The 23073-nt window shown below is 41.4% G+C and overlaps 2 protein-coding genes across 2 annotated transcripts; both read right to left on the bottom strand.

The window, feature by feature from the left end:
* Positions 1 to 4090: 4090 nt before the first annotated feature.
* LOC114583269 (vomeronasal type-2 receptor 26-like) lies at positions 4091 to 10055 on the bottom strand. Its single transcript, XM_028704605.2, has 5 exons — positions 9915 to 10055; positions 8260 to 9117; positions 6395 to 6622; positions 5985 to 6111; positions 4091 to 5001 (listed from the first exon to the last, which is right to left on the bottom strand). Exons 1-5 carry the CDS (start codon positions 9990 to 9992, stop codon positions 4091 to 4093), a joined length of 2202 nt encoding a protein of 733 aa, XP_028560438.2. The 5' UTR covers positions 9993 to 10055.
* A 4346-nt stretch (positions 10056 to 14401) lies between these two features.
* LOC114583270 (vomeronasal type-2 receptor 26-like) lies at positions 14402 to 22447 on the bottom strand. Its single transcript, XM_077916979.1, has 5 exons — positions 22355 to 22447; positions 19901 to 20746; positions 18328 to 18555; positions 16271 to 16397; positions 14402 to 15330 (listed from the first exon to the last, which is right to left on the bottom strand). Exons 1-5 carry the CDS (start codon positions 22430 to 22432, stop codon positions 14423 to 14425), a joined length of 2187 nt encoding a protein of 728 aa, XP_077773105.1. The 5' UTR covers positions 22433 to 22447; the 3' UTR covers positions 14402 to 14422.
* Between the last annotated feature and the right edge of the window lie 626 nt (positions 22448 to 23073).

The following is a 23073-nucleotide window of genomic DNA, read 5'->3' as shown; positions in this document are numbered from 1 at the left end:
CTAAGTCTGGTGATGGATGGCTCCTATATTCAATCTCATTGAAAAGATGAATTACAAAAGAGACAAATTCAGCAATGACAATATTCTCTGAAATGCCAAGGTTCTTTTGAACCTTTCTCTGCTGATAACATATGTTGCCTAAATTCTGGCTCACAGTCTGAGGCAGCTGCAGCAGGAAAAGGAGCAGCAGCAGAGGTGTCCATTTGGTTACCTGCAAACACACCCAGCAAGACCCATTCATTGTGGCAGAACCACAGAACAGGAGTACTTCCTAAACAATCCTGAAAACTGCATAAGAGTTAAACACACTATGCTATTTCAGAGCGCAATGTGGATCTAAACACTTCTGTGTGGCAGAGCCATACAGCAGTATGCAAACTATTGTTTTGAAACTTGTCTTTATAAATGGAGAGGAACCATCACAAGTGGATTCTTTCCGACAGCAGTGGGATCCCAATACAATTATAAGAGGGCAGGGATTATAATTAAACCATAGATAATAAGGCCTTCTTAGATTCTCAACAATCAGCAAAGTTAAGGAAAACTTATTTAGCTCCCTTCAAACCCAATGCCTGCCAGTGAAAAGGTGAGGGTTTGAATTTTGGGTGTGATGGACACCACAGGAGGGCAAGAGCCCCATACATTTAGAAAAGTAAAGAAAAAACACTCTGTCGTGCTTACTTCAGAATGCTGGAGCTTATAGAAATGGCCCCACTTTGGAAATGCCAAATTTCAAACAGATATGATAAAAATGTTATAGGCTGGACCACTTACACTTTGGAACTCCCTGCCAGTTGACATCAGGGAGGCTTGCTAAAAACATTTTTGTTTTGACAAAATGTTTATCTACCCAGATAACTGTCCGAATTTGGGGGGGGGGCACCACTTTGTGGTGGTTCCGGTCCTACTTGAATTGTCATTCCCAGAGAGTGATGCTTGAAGAGTGCTCTTCAGCCCAGTGGATCCTTTAATGTGATGTTCATCAGGATTTAATTTTGCCCCCTACACTGTTTAACATCTACATGAAACTGCTGAGTGGGGTTATCCAGAATTTTGGAGTATGTTGTCAGCAATATGCTGATAACACTCAGATCTACTTCTCCTTTACATCTGTAGCTGTGGCAATTGATGTGCTGGGCCATTGACTTGCCTTGGAAATGGACTAGATGAGAGCCAAGAAATGGAAGCTCATCTAGTCCATTCAGATAAGTGAGAGGCACAGTTAGTGGGTGGTTCCCAAGACCAGGTGGATGGAAGGTGTCCTGCTTTCGATGGGGTTACATTCCCTTTGAAGGAGCAGGTACGCAGCTTGGGCATACTACTGGACCCTTTGCTGCTGCTTGAGGCTTGGGTGGCCTCAGTGGCACAGAGTGGCTTCCATCAGATTCAGCTGGTGGCCCAGCTGCACCCCTATTTGAACAGGGATAGCCTACCATCTGTTGTCAATACTCTGTTGCAGTATTAGATTACTGCAATGTGTTATATGGAGGGCTGCCTCTGAAGATGGTTTAGAAACTTCAGCTGGTGCAGATTTGTGGCAATCAGGTTGCTCACCAGAGCAAAACAGTTTGAGCATGTTACAGCAATCTTAGTCTGACTGCACTGGCTATCAGTTAGTTTCCTGGCCTAATTCTAAGTGCTGGTTTTGACCTATAAAGCCTTTAATGGCTCAGGATTGCAATACCTCTTTCCATATGAACCTACCCAGACCCCGAGATCATCTTCTGAGCACCTTCTTCATGTGCCTTCTCCTTGAGAGGTCTGGAGGGTGGCAACATGAGAACGGGCCTTCTCTGAAGTGGCTCCCCATCTGTGGAATGCTCTCCCCAGGGAAGTTCACCAGGCACCTTCATTAGATGCCAGGCAAAAATGTTCCTTTTTAACCAGGCCTTTGGTTGATTTGCATGACATCCTGTGCCCTTATAAAATGTTGGCTTTTCTGGGAGGGGGGTTATTGGGTTGTTGTCTTTATTTTGATTATACATTATGTGGTTTTATATTTGGATTTTGTTCTGTGAACCGCCCTGAGACCTCTGGGTATAGGGCGGTATATAAATTCAACAAAAAATAACAAAAAATAATAAACTATTCATAAAATGAATGCATCTGTCTATCTATATGGAAAATTCTCTGCATCTGATCATTGTACAGTTGAATACACATGTATGAACAGATGACATGGGAAGAAATGAATTGGAAGTTCTATGAAACCTCTTTCTAAGATGATAGGTCAAAGGATCACAGTGTTGGAAGGAATCCTGAGGATCATCTAGTCCAACCCCTAGTAGTGCAGAAATGTCTTATACCAGGCATGTAGCAACTGGCTTTGGCTTATATGTGTTGGATTCCAACAACATCTGGAGAAGTAGAACATTGGGTACTCTAGATTAGATTATTACAAAATAGAAGAAAAAGAAAATACAGGAAATAGGAAATGGCTTACAAGAAGAAACATAAGGACTGATCCTTCACCGATTGCACAATGATCTGGGTAGTCTGGGAGTGCATGTCAAACTCTGGGTTGGGGCAGAGGTTGCACACTGCACAGATGCCAATTTGAATAGAGAGGAAGATGACTGAGGCTTCTAGTCTCCTTCCTACCCTTTTCCTCATCCTGTTTCCTGGTTTGGTGACCATGAAGGGCCAGAGCCACAGTTCAGAGCACTGAGGGATAGCTCAGTTGGTAGAGCATGAGACTCGTAATCTCAGGGTCAAGGGTTCAAGTCCCAAGTTGGGTGAAAGACTCCTGCATTGCAAGGGGTTGGACTAGATGACTCATTTGATCCCTTCCAACTCTACAAATCTGTGATTTCCCAGTTAAAACTGGACAGTTGCACAGTATGAACTTGTGATTCCATATCATAGCACTTCCTTTGACGATAAATTTATTCCCTTCATGTTTCTGCAAATCCACCTTTCCCACATGGACTCTGTTGATAGACTGCTTGGGGAATGTGACTGGGCTGAAGGTATCATATCCAGTTGCCAACTCTCCATAGTTATAAAAGAACATTTCTTCTCCCAGCAGTTTTGTTAAAGTGGATGCCTTTCAGAAATGAGTGAAGCTAGTTTGGAGAAGGAAAGCTCATGAACAGAGGCCAGAATTATTGCAAAATAACAGCAGCAGGAGCAACAACAATTTTCATTCAATAGCTGGGTTTCAGTTTTTTAACAGCCTATTTTCCCCACATCAAATTTCACATTAAGATGAAAGTCAGTATTATTCAAGAAAGATGTTGCAGTGTCTAAACAGTTGTCATTAGATCCCTGATGGATCACACCAATTGCATAAAAAATTCCTTCCAGTAGCACCTTAAAGACCAACTAAGTTAGTTCTTGGTATGAGCTTTCGTGTGCATGCACACTTCTTCAGATACACTGAAACAGAAGTTGCCAGATCCTTCTATATAGTGAGAAGGTGGGGAGGGGTATTACTCAGAAGGGTGGTGGGAATGGGTGATTGGCAGATAGCTGTGATGAGCCTGTTGACGACTCTTAACGATTGCAATAGGTCTTACAGGAAAAAGCAAGGGGTGAGAAGGTGAAAAATGGCTCCTCACCCTTCTCAAGAACTAACTTAGTTGGTCTTTAAGGTGCTACTGGAAGGATTTTGTTTTGTTTTGACTATGGCAGACCAACACGGCTACCTATCTGTAACCAATTGCATAAGTAGTCATGATCCTATTCTCATACTGGTCACACATATACCTACAGGAAACTCACAAGCAAAGTAGTAAGACTTAGCCTACATCAGAACTGTACATACTTGTGAGAGAAGAGTTGGAGTTTAACTATCAATCACTACTACCCAGGATGGTCCTGTTCCACCTCCAGTGTTGGTGGCAATATGCCTCTGAATATTAATCAACAGGAATCAAAATTAGCAGAGTGTTTTTGTGTTCAGATTCCCTGGTACATCCACTTTTATTTATCAATAAAGAGGGGTAATTCATCAACTCCTGAGGTGGATAAGATTTGTGTTTCTGTCTCCCTGAGGGCCTTGGGATCCCACTACAATTGCAGAAGGACAGGAAGTCTAATTGCATGATGGATAATTACCCAAACTGGAACAACTACAAAATGCAATCAATCAGATGGCAAAATTCTGTTTCCTTATTAGTTGATCCCTGGCATTCAGTTCTGGTCTAAGTACAATAATATAGAGCTTTGGGAGGAATATGCAACCCAGCAATCCCACACTAGAGGCTAAAATGCAGAAGATCTCCACAGCCACCATGTATTTCCCCTTGGTGCTCAAGTAGGTGGGGACAAAGGACAGCCAAACACTGCAGAAGACCAGCATGCTGAAGGTGATGAGCTTGGCTTCATTGAAAGTATCAGGCAGCTTCCTGGCCAAGAAAGCCACAGTGAAGCTGATGATGGCCAGGAGCCCCATGTAGCCCAGCACAGTATAAAACATGGCGGCTGATCCTTCATTGCACTGCACAATGATTTGGGTAGTCTGTGAATGCATGTCAAACTCCGGGAAGGGAGGAGAGGTTGCCAACCACAGTGCACAGATGCCAGTTTGAATAAGAGTGCAAAGGATGATGACTGACACTGCCAGCCTCTTCCCCATCCATTTCCTCATCCTGTTTCCTGGCTTGGTGGCCATGAAGGCCAGAACCACAGTGAGGGTTTTCGCCAACACACAAGAAACAGCCAGGGAGAAGACAATCCCAAAGACTGTTTGACGGAGAAGGCAGGTCACCTTCCCAGGCTTTCCAATGAATAGGAAGGAGCAGAGAAAGCATAGCAATAGGGAAGTGAGGAGGGTGCAGGTGATGTTCCAGTTGTTGGCCTTGACGATGGGAGTCTCTTGCTGTTGAATGAAGATCCACATTATCAGAAGAGTAATCAGAGAAAGGAAAAGAACAAATGAAGTCAGAATTATTCCCAAGGGTTCTCTGTATGATAGGTAGATTATATGCTTAGGCATGCACTGATCCTGGTTCTTGTTAGGATACTGATCATCAGAGCACTTGTCACAATGATCTGCATCTGAAAAAAAAGAGTTTCAATAGTTTAAAATGTTTATGCACCCTCTTAACTTATATAGCATTTATCACTTAATATAGTTGCATGAAATATGTCTGTGAACATATTTCTATTGAAGAGATTTTGAATTATTTTTTTTATGGCACCTATAAAGCAGAACTTTGCTGTAAACAGATGGCTGATGATGTCATTGGGTGTTTAATCCCCCTTGAATACTGATTTAACAAGTTGTACCATTAATCAAAATTTGGATGCTTAAAAGGGGATAGAACATTGTATAGATCCATTTAAAATGTAAGTTTATTGCATCACCCACAACAAAAAGACACACAATTGAAATCCAAAAGGGAAAAAAGCAGTAGCAATATAAAGAAGATCCACATAAATATATCAAAACTAACTTCCAACAGTTCCCAAAATTTTAAACAATGTATTTAATTATTATTATTTTTTAAAAAGTTCCAGGTAGCCTAAGTAATTTAATATCCTTGGGTGCAAAGTTGAACATAGCACTAGACAAGCCTCCCTTGGGAGGTTGTTGCCTTGCCAGCCTGCCACTATTTGAAAAGTCCCCCTCTTTGATGATTGCCCACCTTTACAGTGGTACCTCGGGTTACAGACACTTCAGGTTACAGACTCCGCTAACCCAGAAATAGTACCTCGGGTTAAGAACCTTGCTTCAGGATGAGAACAGAAATCTCACGCTGGTGGCATGGTGGCAGCAGGAGGCCCCATTAACTAAAGTGGTACCTCAGGTTAAGAACAGTTTCAGGTTAAGAATGGACCTCCAGAACAAATTAAGTTCTTAACCCAAGGTACCACTGTACTAATTTGGCAGAGCAGGGCCTTTGAAGAAGATCTGTAGGTTCAGGTAGATACATATGAATGGATGTGATCTTTCAAGTAGCCTGTCCCCAAACCCTTTTGAGAAGATCCTTTTACTGAAATCTGCATTATAATTCCAAACCCATTCAGTCTCTACTTACCTGTCAGGTTTGAAATCATTCCCTCAGAACACTGGGGACAATCATAGCAACAAATCTGTTCCCCCTGTTTCACGATCCTTTTGTGCCCAGGATGGCAGCTCTCAACACATGTGGATTTAGGTAGGATCTATTAATACCCAGAAATAAAGAATTTAGGATGTAGATCAGTGATGTGACACCTTTAACCCACAATCCTAGCTAGGCTTTGCAGGGGTCCTGATTTGGACTGCTCTCCTGGCTGTGTATGTGTGTGGGGTGTGTGTGGATTTCATGGTTTGCCTCAGATACCAAAATGTATTGGGCTGGCCATGGATTTACCCCACTCCTATGTGGAGCCAGGACTAGGCAGAACTTGGTTTGGGGGCCATCCATAAAGCAGGAAGATATTGGAAGATACTAGTTATTCCCACCTGCTTAAACCTCTGATTCCACACAACAGCACTTTCATTGACAGTGAATTGTTTCCCTCCAGAAGCCTGTTGGTTAATCCTTCCAACACGGATTCTGTGGATAGACTGATTGGGAAATATGACTGTGTTGATGATATCATATCCGGTTACTAATTTTCCATTTTCATTGAAAAATATTTCTTCCCCAGCAGTATTATTGAAGCGGATCTGTTTCAGAAAGTAGTTAAGCTAGATTGGATGAGAAAATAACATACACTCAGGCCAGTGTGGGGAAAGGGTTATTATGGTTCCCCTGGAATTCTCTGTCTTGTCCTTTTGCCACACTAAGATCATACTCAACATGTTCTTACTCACGTATGATGGATGCAGATTATATATAATAAAATGCTTGTAAAGGTAAAGGGACCCCTGACATTAGGTCCAGTCGTGACCGACTCTGGGGTTGCGGTGCTCATCTCACTTTATTGGCCGAGGGAGCCGGCGTACAGCTTCCGGGTCATGTGGCCAGCATGACTAAGCCGCTTCTGGCGAACCAGAGCAGTGCACGGAAACGCTGTTTACCTTCCTGCCGGAGCGGTACCTATTTATCTACTTGCACTTTGACATGCTTTCGAACTGCTAGGTTAGCAGGAGCAGGGACCGAGGAATGGGAGCTCACCCTGTCGCAGGGATTCGAACCGCCGACCATCTGATCAGCAAGTCCTAGGCTCTGTGGTTTAACCCACAGCTCCACTTGCGTCCCTTAATAAAATGCTTCCCACCTTGCATATTTGACAGGAAGCTGTAATTTGACAGAGTTATGGTTTTTCATGCGCTGAACTAGAAAATACTGGCAAAAGAGTGTAATTCATGGCAGAAAGTAAATATGAAGCCAATGATTCTTACAAGAGCGCAACGTTTACAAAGTGGAACCACCTGCTAGATGGTATCTGGAATGTTAATTCATTTAGTTGTGAATATCACTGTGTGGTACAATTGATAGAGGACTCATCAAGTATAGTCATCTCATTTTTTGGCAGCAGGGGACCCCTGTACACTACAACCCCTTACACACCCCACTCTTTAGTAAATGCCACATGCACACACATTGCCCAACACTGAACACACCCCAGAGCCAGCCCACGCATGAGACAGGGTGAGACACCCGCCTTGAACAGCAGAAGCGGAGCCTTGTCCACCCCACATTTTCCTGCCCAAGAGATGCAAAAACACAGTGCGTCAAATTTGCTTGTGTGTTTTTTTCAAATTTTGTGTAACCTGAGGGATTAAAAAAGGAAACTACATATTGTTGCACCCACACCCAATCTCTGAGCGGTGTGCGATTCCAGGGGTTCCAAGCGCTTACCAAGGGTTCATCTTTCCTTTGGGAATGAGGCACAGTAGAGACTGTGGTGTCTTTATGATATGTGGTTTATTTACACATATATACAACCTGAGGCTACGATGGAGGGGTTCACAGCATTAACAAAAGGGTCTTGTTTCTCCCATAGCTGCGCTGGTTTGCTTTCGAACTGCTAGGTTGGCAGGAGCTGGGACAAAGCAACTGGAGCTCAGCCTGTCACACGAATTTGAACTGCTGACCTTCCGATTGGCAAGCCCAAAAGGCTCCATGGTTTAGACCACAGCGCCACCAATGCAACAGGAATTGAGAATATGACAAACTTTTCCAATCCCCTCCCAATTGTCGTAGTAATTTAGGGTGAACACACCCCTGTGAACACACCCCTCCAGTGTTTTAGGCAGATGAAGTGGGAGAGAGTGCTAATGAAATCATTCTGCTTGTGGGCTTCCCATAGGCAACTGGTTGGCCACTGGGAGAACTGGATGCTAGACTAGATGAGACACGAGAGACATGAGAATCCTACCTGCCAAGGGTAAACATTTGAAAGGTTCCATGTCCCTCCGTCTCCTATTGCCTTCTGCATAGATCTTGAAGAAAACATGGCATGGAAAGCATGTGCTACAGCATAAACAGCGTTGTAGATACTGTAGCTCTGACCAGACATTTCCATTTCAAACACAGCTCCAGGGAGGCTCCACAGCTTCTCTTCCCCAGTACAGTTTCTTGCATTTATTCGATAAATGTTGTAAGTGGGGAATGAGCAGTTGAATGCAGTGGACCAGAACCAATGGATGAAATAAAGCATCATTTGATTAGGATTTAAAGTCTTAAGGAACTGCTCATATTCTGCCACATTAGTAGCATGGAGTGTGAAGGACAATGTGCCATTAAAAGATTTGGGTGTGAACATATCAATAATGGGTACAGATGCAAAATCCCACTGAGCTGTAATGATCCAAACCCTCTCTATTGGTTTCATTTCAACATTTTCTTGTAATGACAGAACCATCCGTAAGACATCCATAGACCGTGAATTCCCGTGAACAAGAATCACATTGGTTTTGCTTGATGAAAGACTAGATTTTATGCTTTCCATTGTCTTCTTAATTTGCATCGTAATTCTACTGCTCCCCTTCAGTGTTGGAATTATTTCCTTAAGAGCAATGCAAATGTTGTTCTGCAGCAGGGAAGGCATGAGAATCCTTAATAACATTTCTCCACTATCGTCATCTGAAACAATAAGACCAATCCAGGTCCATCCAAAATGATGAAGAAGTTGAATAATCCCAACATACTGAGGAATTTCACTAGGGATTACCTGATAGACAAAAGGGAACTGCGTTTTGTCATTCAGGGCAGGGTCAAATGAGCCATAACTGAGCTAGGAAGAATGACAATAATATTTTTTTAGACTCAATAGCAATCTCATTCATCCATTTAAATTATTTCTGTCAATAGTCAATAGTCAAGAAAGATAAAAGATTGATCCTATATACAGAACCATGTACAGTTTAAAAAGAATAACTTAGGGGAAGGAAATCTGGTTCTGAAGACTGGAAGATGGGCAGGAAACTACTTCCTGATCTCTACCTTGAAGGCTTGTCATGATTTGGTTGGAGTGTGATTAGCTTTCATATATTTTTATTTCCATGGTATTGAGTCTCCTATACATCACTTACAGTGATTAAGCAGTTTACAAATTGTAGAAACAAAAATTTGGCTATTTTGTCACACACTCTGAATAAAGCAGCACAGAAGGTTGGGAATAAAGGCAGCATTGAAGAAGGATGGGAAGTCAGCTTTTAAATGTGTATGAAATTTGAGGTTAAATTGTTTTTAAAATTGTGAAATTCAATAAAAAATTAACTGGTAAAAAAAGGAAGAGATTATGCTGGCCAAACCGCTCAAACAGGTTTCTGCTGTAAAAGTGTAACTTGCTTCCTGTTCATTCACATGGATTAATGGTGAGTCCTTCTGGATTTGCCTCTTAATGAAGTAGTACACAACATCCAGGGTGCAAAGGATACATCTTCCTATGCAATGATATGCCTCAGGATCTGTGCAAAGCTATTAGCAGAGTCATTTGGCCACTCCAGTTGTGAGCATGGGAAGGATATGAATAGCAAGAAAAATATATCTTCTCCACTAATCCCCTTAGTAGGTTGCATACAGACACACCTGTGGCATCTTGTAGACATTTAAGATATGGGGCATCTGCCTGGAGTTATGAGAGGTGAGCCCACCTATGATGGCCATTAGATTGTATGTATTGCCGCAGATATAGTTCAGGGGACTCCCTTGTCTTTTGAATAGAACATCCATAGTCTCAGAACATGATCCCATTTGATTGCGAGCACTTTGAGCAAAGATGGAAGACATAGTTGTGTTGGGTAAGAGGTGGGCATTCCTGTTAATCTCATTCGTGACAAACGCAAAGACGAGAGCTTGGTGGTAGTGATTTGGCAGTATGCTGCAATGACATTTCAATGTAGACTCAGGAATATCACATATCCATTAATTTAAAATACATAGAATCAACTAAATTCTCTAGTAGATGCTGTTTTAGAACTACTGGTGTGCAGCAGATATTACCTGCTTAAGTCTCACATATCTTCAGCCTTTTAAATATTATCCCCTCATTGTGTTTCTTTTTCAGATTTCATGTGTTTTATTTGAAGACAGTGATTCCTTAGCTGTGTTTGCGTGAAATGGAAGTATTCTGCTTTGAAGTACTGTAGCGCTCTCTTCCTCAGCATTTTTCCTTCTGTCTAATAATAAATGAGTGAATGGGGAAAGACACACAAAACTTTCTCTGCTTTCTGCCATTAGAAAAGGACTGGTAGATCATTTTTAGCTGTCCTTCTTCATAGCTCTTATACTAAGTAGAATAGTAAGCCAGTAGTAGTAGTAGTAGTAGTAGTAGTAGTAATAATAATAATAATAATAAATTTCTTATACCCCACCCATCTGGGTGGGTTTCCCCAGCCACTCTGGGTGGCTTCCAACAAAATATTAAAAATACGATAAAACATCAAACATTAAAAACTTCCCTAAACAAGGCTGGCTTCAGATAGCTGTTCATTTCCTTGACATCTGCTGGGAGGGCATTCTGCAGGGCGGTTGCCACTACCAAGAAGGCCCACTGTCTGGTTCCCTGTAACCTTACTTCTCGCAGTGAGGGGACTGCCAGAAGGCCCTCGGAGGTGGACCTCAGTATCCTGGCTGAACGATGGGGGTGGAGACACTTCCCAGTACTACAGATGGGGTCTTGCCTGACTGATCAATCTCCCCTACAATGAAAATCCCTCAAATTAAACAGAAGAGTTACTGTGAAACTATCCCATGAAAGTGTCCACTTTTTTTTTACACTGTAACATTTCTCATTATCTGTACTTGTTTCTCCAAGTTGAACCTTTTGAATTGAAACTCACTGAAAGCTGTGGATTACTTTTAAGGAAGCTAAGATTAGTAGGAATTTCCCTGATGAGGGAACTTCATTTCAAAGCCTTGTGATGTAGCATCTGTGCTGTTTAAATGTAGGTGTGGAAGGCGCAGCTTCTCCATCAAGGGAGAAACTTTGGTACCAGATGCATATAAAAATTATGCCATTTTCAAGAGACTTCATCTCATGCACAATCGCCATTATTTGCTGAATGGGAAATAGAATTGGAAGCCTTGTAATGTTACAGCAAGGCTGCTGGATTGTACTGTGGAAAGGTTGGCTTCAAAAGTCATCAGTAATTAAGTCAGAATTGATAAATTGCACTGACTGTTGGGGAATTGCTGTAGTTCCATGGTAGAGCACCTGGTTTGCATGCTGAAGGTCCCACCTTTAATTCCTGGCATCTGCAGGAAGAGCTGGGAATACCCCCTATCTGAAACCTTAGACACCCGCTGCCAATCAGTGTTGATAATCAGCAACTAGATTTGCTGATAACCTCACTAGGTACAGTATATAAGGCATCATCTTATGTCATGCGTATTACCATAACTTAGTTTGCAATACAATTATTCTGAAAGCAAAACAGTATAATAATCGAGCAAATAACGAAAACCTATACACATCATACATTTTGCAGAATGGGGAAAAATGTATGAATGGTTTCAATATTCCCAGTCATGATTTTCATTCATAGAGGACAGAACTTCAAGGATTTAAATTCATTGGTCTTGTTGCAATTCCCATTTCTTAAAATTTTGCTGCAGGCAAAGCCTCAAACAATGAATAACTTTGTTATATTCACACTAAGCTACTGAACTGTTATTTTAATTCAGTCAGTGGACTTATTTGCTAGAAAAGTTTACTTACTAGGCTCTCATATCTGGATCTGGAGTTGTCTCATATGTGATCTCATTAAACTCGTGAATAAAGAAAGAGACAAATTCACCCACAAAAATGTCCTCTGGAATGCCATAGTCATCACGAACCTTTGTCTGCTGACCCAATCCATTGTCGGCCTTCTTGCTGACAATTTGAGGCATCTGCAGCAGCAATAGGAGCATCAGCAGTGACATCCACCTGGGCACCATTAAATCTTGCCCGCAGCTGGGCACATACATTGTGACAGATACACAGAACAGGAGGAGCTCCAAGACCCCCCTGATAATGGTACAAGGGGTTTAAACCAGCCTTCAACAAGGCATTTAACAAGGTTTTTATATGCCCTCCCCTCCTGCCCCAGACCGAGGCTGAATGGATTTATTTAAAAATATTCCTGGACCGGACTAGGAGTCCTGATGGAGTTGCAGTGACAAAAGAATGAACTGCTGCCAAGCAGATCTGGCAAAGAGGCTGAATTTGAAGAAAAATCTTGTTTCTAATTGTGTGCTGAGGAAGAACTCCAGAGTGGGATTCTAATGGGGGAGTTTGTATATGCATTCTGTGATTTATTTATGGCTGCAGCTCGTAAGCTAGTCAGTAAACGGTGGTAGAAATGGAATGTGACCTTGTATCATCCAGATAAACACCGCAAAGAACAGAATAATGGAAGATGGTAATGAACTCTCCCCAGCACACTAGGTCTGGAACAAAAATGTATGTGAAAGACTACACACATGAAATGGATTACTTGTCTATAAGATGTATCGGAGGTGGGAAAAGCAGCCAGCTGGAAGAATGGTTTAATGGCAACTGAAGGATGTCAACTGGACTTTAAATAAGAAATGATGCAGCTATGCGAGGAAATGGTGATGATGATATGTTTGGAACCGGAGCAGGAAACCTGATTTTAAGAAACTGTCTTAAATTAATTTAATCTGGTTTGATTTGTATTTTGGGAAATTAATAAAAAAAAAATAATTTGAACGGGGGCAAACCCACCAACTTTCTAGAGTCACTGATTCCAATCAAAGTTAGGTTTGATAGACCCATTCAAAAAAGCTTTGTATAAAAAATGGTTTGAAAAATTATCTTTATACATGGAGAGCAGCATGACAGGAACTCCTGGGGTAGACTGATCTGTGTGTTTTTCTTTTTCTTATAGCAATGGGATCCCAACTCAATTACATGAGGATAGTGGTTTTGATAATTGCAGGGTAGATAATTTCCTTCTCTAAGATACTCAACTCTTAACAAAGTCACCAAAAACTTATTTCTCAACTTCATATCCAGTGCTTGCTAATGAAAAAGCCACTGCACAAATTCAAGGCATGTTGGGTATTATAGGAACATGGGAACTTGGGGCCAACAACATATTTGGAATAATAAAAAAACTGTCGCTTAATGACCACATATGCATCCCACTCACAACCCAGATAACATAACAGTGCAAACCTTTTTTTTGCCAACTGATTTTAATTGTTTTTCAAAAAAATTCAAACTAATTAACATGAAATTAATTCAAATTTAAAAGTTGACTTTCTGCCCCTGCTACCTTGATGTTTCACTTCCCATCCTTATTTGATGCCCAGTATTACATACATTTCAAAAAACTTAACACATTTTAGCATTTTGTCCTTAATTTTTCTATTTTCCTCTTCTTCATTTTCCATTGGCTGCTCTTTTTCAATTTCAATAAGCATAGCATATTCCCAAATATCAAGAAGAGTTACTTGTCACTTTGTGAGCCCACATAAATCTTTAGTTATAAATCAATAATACATACAATGGTACCTCGGGTTACATACAATTCACGTTACATACAATTCACGTTTTACATACAATTCACGTTTTACATACAATTCACCTTTTACATACAATTCACCTTTTACATACAATTCACCTTTTACATACGCTTCAGGTTACAGACTCCGCTAACCCAGAAATAGTACCTCGGGTTAAGAACTTTGCTTCAGGATGAGAACAGAAATCGTGCTCTGGCGGTGCAGCGGCAGTGGGAAGCCCCATTAGCTAAAGTGGTGCTTCAGGTTAAGAACAGTTTCAGGTTAAGAACGGACCTTCAGAACGAATTAAGTACTTAACCCGAGGTACCACTGTACATACAACCCATTTCTCCCACTGTCTTTCATGGAAAAATATCTGACTGGTTCTAATACACACAAACTCCTCTCCAGTCCCAGCATTCTATTCCTGCCCAAAGGCTTTACGTTTATATGTTCTCTGTCCTATCCATATGCCCATTATTTTCTCGTCCTCCCTAATCTTTATTGCAAGTAATTTGAATACCAGATTGAATTACTATCAATCTGGAGATAAGGGGAATCCTTATCTTGTAGCTTTTTAAAATTCAGATATGATTCTTTTTCTTTACAAGCTGATCTCTACTGTTCAGTTCAGGCCTCAGGACAATAATGTACAATTTGGGGAAGAAGATGCAGCCCAGCAAACCCACACTAGAGGCTAAAATGGAGAAGATCTCCACAGCCACCATGTATTTTCCTTTGGTGCTTAAGTAGGTGGGGACAAAGGACACCCAAACACTGCAGAACACTAACATACTGAAGGTGATAAGCTTGGCTTCGTTGAAAGTATCAGGCAGCTTCCGGGCAAAGAAAGCCACAGTGAAGCTGATGATGGCCAGAAGACCCATGTAGCCCAGGACAGTATAAAACATGGCGGCTGATCCTTCATTGCACTGCACAATGATTTGGGTAGTCTGTGAATGCATGTCAAACTCTGGGAAGGGAGGAGAGGTTGCCAACCACAGTGCACAGATGCCAGTTTGAATAAGAGTGCAAAGGATGATGACTGATACTGCCAGCCTCTTCCCCACCCATTTCCTCATCCTGTTTCCTGGCTTGGTGGCCATGAAGGCCAGAACCACAGTGATGGTTTTTGCCAGGACACAAGAAACAGCAAGACAGAAGACCATCCCAAAGACTGTTTGACGGAGAAGGCAGGTCACCTTCCCAGGCTTTCCAATGAATAGGAAGGAGCACAGAAAGCAAAGCAATAGGGAAATGAGGAGGGTGCAGGTGATGTTCCAGTTGTTGGCCTTGACAATGGGAGTCTCCTGGTTTTGAATGAAGATCCACATCACCACTAGTGTGATCAGAGAAAGGAACAGAGCAAATGAAGCCAGAATTATTCCCAAGGATTCTCCATAAGCTAAATAGACAATATGCTTAGGAATGCAGTGGTCGTGGTCCTTGTTTGGATGCTGGTCCTCAGGGCACTTGTTGCAGTGGTCTGCATCTGAAAGTTATAAGTCTCAAGAATGTAAAAGTGGAAATGAATCTCCTTAAAACTAGAGGGCATCAACTGCTTAATACACTTTGGATCTATTCCTCCAGAAAAAGAGGAATGGAATGCTCCATTCCATTACAGAAGATCTGGCATGATAATCCTAATTTAGATTTTTTTGGGGTATAATACAGGGATGATAGTGGCACTGAATTATTCAATTTATTTGGTGTTCATAATAAGGAACAGCACACATTCTGCCCAGAATATTATTTGGCACATTGTATCATTCATGCAAAATAGGAAATTAATTGAGATTATAAAATTTAATCCTAATTGTTTTAATACTCATTGTCTTTAGTGTGCTGGCATCTACTCTTTGGAATCCCCTCCTATCACTCAGGACTCATCTCTGTTACCTTTTCAATCCCTGTTGAATTTCTTCCTGTTCCAGTAATCCTTTTAAATCAGGATTTTATCCAAGTCTGTTTCTGAATTGAAGTTATTATATTTGAAAGCACATTTAGTTATTTTAATAAATAAATAAAATAAGTGAATAAATGCCTTCACTTGGTTATTGATTAGAGAAGCCTTTCTCAACCTGTGGGTCCCCAGATGCTGTTGAACTACAACTCCCATCACCCCTAGCTAGCAAGGCCAGAGCTCAGGGATGATGGAAGTTGCAGTCCAGCAACATCTGGGGACTCACAGGTTGAGAACCGCTGGACTAGATAGAGAGAAATCTATAGCACAGATCACTGTCCAAATAGCTCAACGTGTGCATAGACTCTATGAAACATCTGACGTGATATGAAATTATCTGTATCCACATCAAATAAATAGTGTAATGCTGTAAGCAGTAAGTGATGAACACGCATGTGTAAATCAGCCCTTTGAGCCCATTTAAGATTACTGGACTCTGGACTCATGGAAGTGTGAAATCTCTACTTACCCATCAGTTTTGAAACTGTTCCTTCAGAGCACTGGGAACAATCGTGGCAACAAATCTGTTTCCCCTGATGCAAAATCCTACTGTGTCCAGGACGGCAACTCTCAACACACGTGGATTGTGGTAGGTTCTATTAATATCCAGAAAGAATGGATTTACATTGTAGACCAATGATGAGCTGACTTTAAAATGGCAGGTTTCTTAATTTGACCTGTCCCATGTCATGAATCAAAGGTTCTTAAGAGCAGAAGCAGTAAGGCAAGGCCTACAAGGCCTATACAAACAGATGCAAATAAACTACTTTCTCTTTTAGCTTGCATATTGAATTTTATCCCTTTTTGCACAGTCACACAGTCACAGCTAATCCTGACTCATTTCTTAGAATTCTTCATCCCTCAGATGTTCCATCACATTCCTTGTCTTATTGCTTTCTCTATCTCAAATGCTTCCTTCATCTCCATTTCCATGTCAGCTTCAAACCTCATATGAAACATACAATGCTGTCAGACCCTTGGACACCTTTGCTTAGTATCGCAACTCTGATGGGCTTTAGCTCAAAATGGTTGCAGTCAGAGCTCCCAGCCCCCAATCTCTGCAGATGTGAAGCAGACGAAGCATCATTTTGGGTGAAGCAGTATTGTGGGCTAAATTTCAACCCTTAGCAAATCAAATTTGGCCAATGGGCAGAAGATTCTTGCAGACCAATTGGGCACCAGGGGAAAGCTACATTTGCCTGGCATGGCAGATGTTTTCCCCACCTGCTATAATTGTATAATTTAATATCCTATGCACCAGTCATATTTTCTATTCAATCAGTTGTCTTTAATTTTACAGTGGTGCCCCACAAGACGAATGCCTCGCAAGACGGAAAACCCGCTAGACGAAAGGGTTTTCCGTCGCGGAGGCGCTTCGCAAGACGAAGTTCCCTATGGGCTTGCTTCGCAAGACGAAAACATCTTGCGAGTCTCGCCATTTCCCCCCGCTTCCCCCCCCTTTTTCAAAGCGGCTAAGCTGTTAATAGCCTTTTAACAGCTTAGCCGCTAAGCCCGCTAAGCCGCTAATAGCGCTAAATCGCTAATAGCGCTAAATCGCTAATAGCGCTAATCCGCTTAGCCGCCAATGGGGTTGCTTCGCAAGACAAAAAAACCGCTAGAAGAAAAGAATCGTGAAACGGATTCTTTTCGTCTTGCGAGGCACCACTGTATTAGGATTAGTTAGGATTTCTGCATGTTTTGGAACCAGGACCAGCCACAATTTGGCCTTAGGACTATCGTCAAACTTAAAGCACAGGAAAATGATTGTCCTCCCCACTTGGTTAAAATTTGATTACATTCAATCACATTTCTATTGATGATGGGTTTTTTCTCTCCAGAAGGCAGTGGGCCTAACCTTCCCACATGGACTCTATTGGTGGACTTATTGGATAACATGACTGTACTGGTAACATCTAGCTCAGGCATCCCCAAACTCGGCCCTCCAGATGTTTTTGGATTACAACTCCCACCATCCCTAGCTAACAGAACCGTGGTCAGGGATGATGGGAGTTGTCGTCCCAAAATATCTGGAGCGCCGAGTTTGGGGATGCCTGATCTAGCCAATTGCTAGACTGGCTGGCTTGCTGTCAGAGGACACATCCCTTGTAGATTTGCTGTAAGTGTGTTTGTGACTATGAATGAGACTTCTCTACCTTTGTTTTCTCAGCTGTATTCAATAAACATTGCATTTTGAATTCTCCCCATATAAGGTTATCACATAATTATTTCAGGTTGTGCAGAGATTGAGTACATTCCCAACAATAGCAGCCTTATGGTCTAGCTAGCCACTTATTAGCAGAAGTAACAGCATCCTTCAGCCTTGCTTATTTTTTTTATATCACTCAGACCATCTCTGGTTCAAAGAGGTTCCAAGCAGGTTTTTTAAAAGGATTTCTGATGCTTATTCTTAAAATATCTGCACAGTATGACCTTTAAACCATTCCTTGGTGGAATCAGAAACAGCCAGATTTGGTCCTGGACCTATAAAGAGATCAGTAGGCTCTGGGAAAAAATAGTAATTTTCACCTGGTTAAACTTGTGGTTCCACACAACAGCACTTCCATTGATGGTGAATTTCTTCCCTTCAGGAGCCTGTGGGTCCACCCTTCCAACACAGACTCTATGGATGGACAGATTGGAAAAGGTGACAGTGTTGACAATATCATATCCAGTTGCCAAGTCTCCATTTTCATCAAAAAATATTTCTTCTCCAGCACTATTGTTGAAGTGGATGAGCTTCAAAAAGGAGTGAAGCTTGATTGGAGAAGGAAAGACATGAATTGAGGCTTTGCTCTCTTTCTTTCAAGCCAAGACGAAGCATTCCAACACTCTATTCAACTTAGCAATGTTCACAGTGGAGTGGATTCGAAAGCACCATCATCTTGCTTCACATAAAATGGAGTCTCTCTTTCACTTGATACCTCCCATGTGACCAATGTTAGCCAATCACATAAGATCTACTAGAGAACTCTCCAGAATTCATTTACCAACCAATCCACTTTAAACACGCAGCAATGCATATTAGGGACGCGGGTTAGGGAGGTTCATAAAAAACTTTATAAAAAAAAATGCCTGCTCCAAAGGTCTTATCTCAGTACACTAGGGATTATAGAGCTCTATCTGAAATTTCATGCAAATCAGTTAATATACTGACCCTGCTCCATTGGATTGAAATTTCAGCCTTCACAACACAGGAAAACAGCCAAGTATACAACTATTATTGTGGAGGAGGGTCGAGATATTAACTGATATGCATGAAATTTCAAAACTTTAAGCAACTTTTGCTTAAAGTTGCATTCAGTTAACTTAGCCAACCAACCCACCAATCAATCAAAAAGCAAATAACATATTTTTAAAAACAAATTAAAGAGTTACTTTTTGCTACCACCCATCACCCAGAAGTGACTGGCAATGATAGGACTGGCAAATCTCCCATTGACTGAGCCTGGAAAAGTGAAGGCTATGGTGTAGATATCTCATATCTTGATGTCAGAAAATGTGACTGATTCTGGTGTTTAAGTTAAAAGTGGACATGCTTCCTTCCCCTACCTCCAACCTTCCAAATGTTTTCAATTACAATTTTCACAATTTCTTATCATTTGTCATAAGGGCTTGTGGTGATCAAAGTTGTAGTCCAAACACCACCAGGTTAGAGAAATTGCTGTAGAAAAATTCAAAACTTTCAAAGAAACAGCTCATCATAAACCAAGGATTGAGAGAGAAAAGAAGTCCGACCTCCAATCAGTTTCAAAAATCTACTACAACAAAGGACATTAATCTGGACATTGAAATGCATTTGAGTACAGCGGTACCTTGGGTTACATACGCTTCAGGTTACATACGCTTCAGGTTACATACGCTTCAGATTACAGACTCCGCTAACCCAGAAATAGTACCTCGGGTTGAGAACTTTGCTTCAGGATGAGAACTGAAATCGTGCAGTGGCAGCGCAGCAGCAGTAGGAGGCCCCATTAGCTAAAGTGGTGCTTCAGGTTAAGAACAGTTTCAGGTTAAGAACGGACCTCTGGAATGAATTAAGTACTTAACCCGAGGTACCACTGTACACACATTACAGTTGTGACAGAAAGGAGACTCTTACCTGCCATGGATGGACGTTAAGATTCCGTCTGGCAGCTTTCCCCATAAGCTTCTGCTTTAATCTTGATGAAAGTATCGCATGGAGAGCATGTGCTATAACATACACAGCATTGTAGATACTGTAAGCTTGGCCAGACATTCCCATTTCAAACACAATCTGTGGAAGGCTCCTCAACTTCTCTTGCCCAGTACAGATTCTTGAGGTTTTTGCATAAATGTTATAGGTGGGGAATGAGCACAAAAATGCACTCGACCAGAAATGATGAATATCATAAAGTACAGTCTTAGTAGGATTTAAAATCTCAAGGAACTCTTTATATCCTGCAACATCATTAGCGTGGAGTGAGAAGGACAAGGTTCCATTGAAAGATTTTGGTGTGAAGGCCCGACTATCCAACACAGATGCAAAATCCCACAGAGCTGTTACGACCCAAACCCTCTCCATTGGTTTAGGTCCATTTTCATCGACATGCAGAACCATCCGTAAGACCTCCATAGACTGCGAATTCCCATGAACAAGAATCACATTGGTTTTGGATGATAAAAGAATAGATCTTACTTTATTAATTAAATTCGTAGATGTTACTCTGTGGATGCCTTCCAGGGTTGGAATAACTTGCTTAAAAGCAATGCAAATATTTTTCTGGAGTAACCAAGGAATGAGAGTCCTCAATAACTTTTCTCCACTGTCGTCATCTGAAACAATGAGCCCAATCCAGGTCCATCCAAAATGTTGAAGCAGCTGAACAATCCCAGCATACTGAGGACTTTCATTTGGGATCATCCGATAGACAGAAGGGAATTGTGTTTTATCACTCAAGGCAGGCTCAAAAGAGCTATAACTAAGCTAAGAACAAGGACAATAACCTTTTAAGAAACCAAAACAATCTCTTATGTTTGCTCAGTTTCAATAACTTCTACAAATGTATGGTAGGATAGAAGGTTGTGCTAATATTGCTTTTGATCCTCTAATACAGCAGCGACTGTAAATTCTCCAGTACAACAATCTAGAGAAGATTACCAATGGGCTAAGTAGTAACAAGGGATGTGGGTGGCGCTGTGGTGTAAACCACTGAGCCTTAGGCTTGTCGATCGGAAGGTTGGCAGTTTGAATCCCCATGATGGGGTGAGCTCCCATTGTTCGGTCCCAGCTCCTGCCAACCTAGCACTTCGAAAGCATGTCAAAGTAAAGTAGATAAATAGGTACCACTCTGGCGGGAAGGTAAATGACATTTCTGTGCACTGCTCTGGTTTCAGAAGAAGCGGCTTAGTCATGCTGGCCACATGTCTGCGGACAAACGTCAGCTCCCTCGGCCTGTAAAGCGAATTGTGCACCACAATCCTAGTCATTCGCGACTGGACTTAACTGTCCAAGGTCCCTTTACCTTTTACCATGTAGTAATAACAAGCAAGCAAGCAAACAAACAAACAAACAACCACAAAAACATGAATCAGATCCAGGATCACTTTGAAAAAATCAAAGGAAATTTTTGAGGAGGGGAGAGTTTGGAGCCAAAAATTAATGAAGAAAAAAAAGGACAGGTTTCGCCCTTTTTATGGCACATATTAAACTTTTTTTTCAAAACTCCAAACTTGTTTCTGTTTTCTGACTCAGGTAAGAAGTCAAACATGAGTGCATGTGATATGAACAGGGCTTTTTCCCCCAGCCGGAACCTATCAGAAATCAGTTCCGGCACCTCTCAAGTGGGTGCCATTGCCATTATAAGAGAACAAGGGAGGCGTTTATGGTGAGTTTTGGCACCTCTTTTTCTAGAAAAAGAGCACTGGATATGGATCATATAAAGGGATGATTTGGAGCAGGGTCGGAGGAGGAAGCAGTTTGCTAAGTGTGTGTGAGGGCTCAGCCACACTTCCTTTTGCCCTGTACTTTCTAGGTCCACGTTTAAAGTGTCGTGTCCAAGTTCTTTTTTTCTTTTGTCTCAGTGCTTTCCCTGCAAAACCCTGCTTTTTACTGCTGATTTGGAACAAACAGCAATTCATGTTTTCCACAGTTTGCTGTTTGCTCCATTACTACGATAAAGAACAGGCTTTCGTGGGGAAAGTGCTGAGGCAAAGAAAAAAGAGAAAGAGCACACATGTACATATAAAGCATATACAGTGGTACCTTGGTTTAAGAACAGTTTAGTTTATGAACAACTTGGATTAAGAACGCTGCAAACCTGTAAGTAGGTGTTTTGGTTTGTGAACTTTGCCTTGGAAGCAGAACATGTTCCGCTTCCTGTTGAGTGTGTTCCACTTGTACATTTAGTTCCCCGTTGCTATGGGAAAGCATGCCTTGGTTTAAGAATGGTTTGGTTTAAGAACGGACTTCCGGAACGGATAAAGTTCGTAAACCAAGGTACCACTGTATATCAAATACAAATTATCATCTTTCATTGTGCAGGGGGTGGGGGGTAAGCTCTCACATACTATGCATACTGACAGATAGACACACCTGTGGTATCTTGTAGATATTTAAGATGTGGGGCATTTGCTTGGAGTTCTGAAGGGTGAGCCCTCCAATGATGGCCATTAGCTTGTATGTCTTGTCACAGATGTAGTTAAGGGGGTTCCCCTGTCTTAGGAAAAGGAGATCCATAGTCCCTTTACAGGAGCCCATTTCATTGTAAGCATTTTTAGTGATGGTGGCAAATACTGTGCTGTTGGGTAAGAGTCGGGGATTCCTCTTGATCTCAACCATGGCAAACACAAAAACAAGGACATGATGGTAGTAATTTGGCAAATAGCTGCGGAGATATTTCAATGTAGACTGAGGGATTTCATGGGACCGTTGAGTTAATTTAATGCAAATGCAATTTAAGTTGAGTTTCACAGATATTATAAATCATTAGCAATTTAATGTTATTGTTTGAAGAAGAAACATTACATTACTTCACACATTATTATTATTATTATTATTATTATTATTATTATTATTATTATTATTATTATTCCTTTGCCACTTCCTTCCTCCCAAAGAGCTCATGCGACAAATGCTAATGTAGCAATATAATAAAAAAATGAAATGAGAATATGCAGTGGTACCTCGGGTTACAGATGCTTCAAGTTACAGATGCTTCAGGTTACAGACTCCACTAACCCAGAAATAGTACCTTGGGTTAAGAACTTTGCTTCAGGATGAGAACAGAAATTGGGCGGCGGTGGCATGGTGGC

Source organism: Podarcis muralis, chromosome 13, assembly GCF_964188315.1.
Source record: "Podarcis muralis chromosome 13, rPodMur119.hap1.1, whole genome shotgun sequence".
NCBI classification, from domain to species: Eukaryota; Metazoa; Chordata; class Lepidosauria; order Squamata; family Lacertidae; genus Podarcis; species Podarcis muralis.
This window is presented reverse-complemented; position numbering and strand designations above follow the sequence as displayed.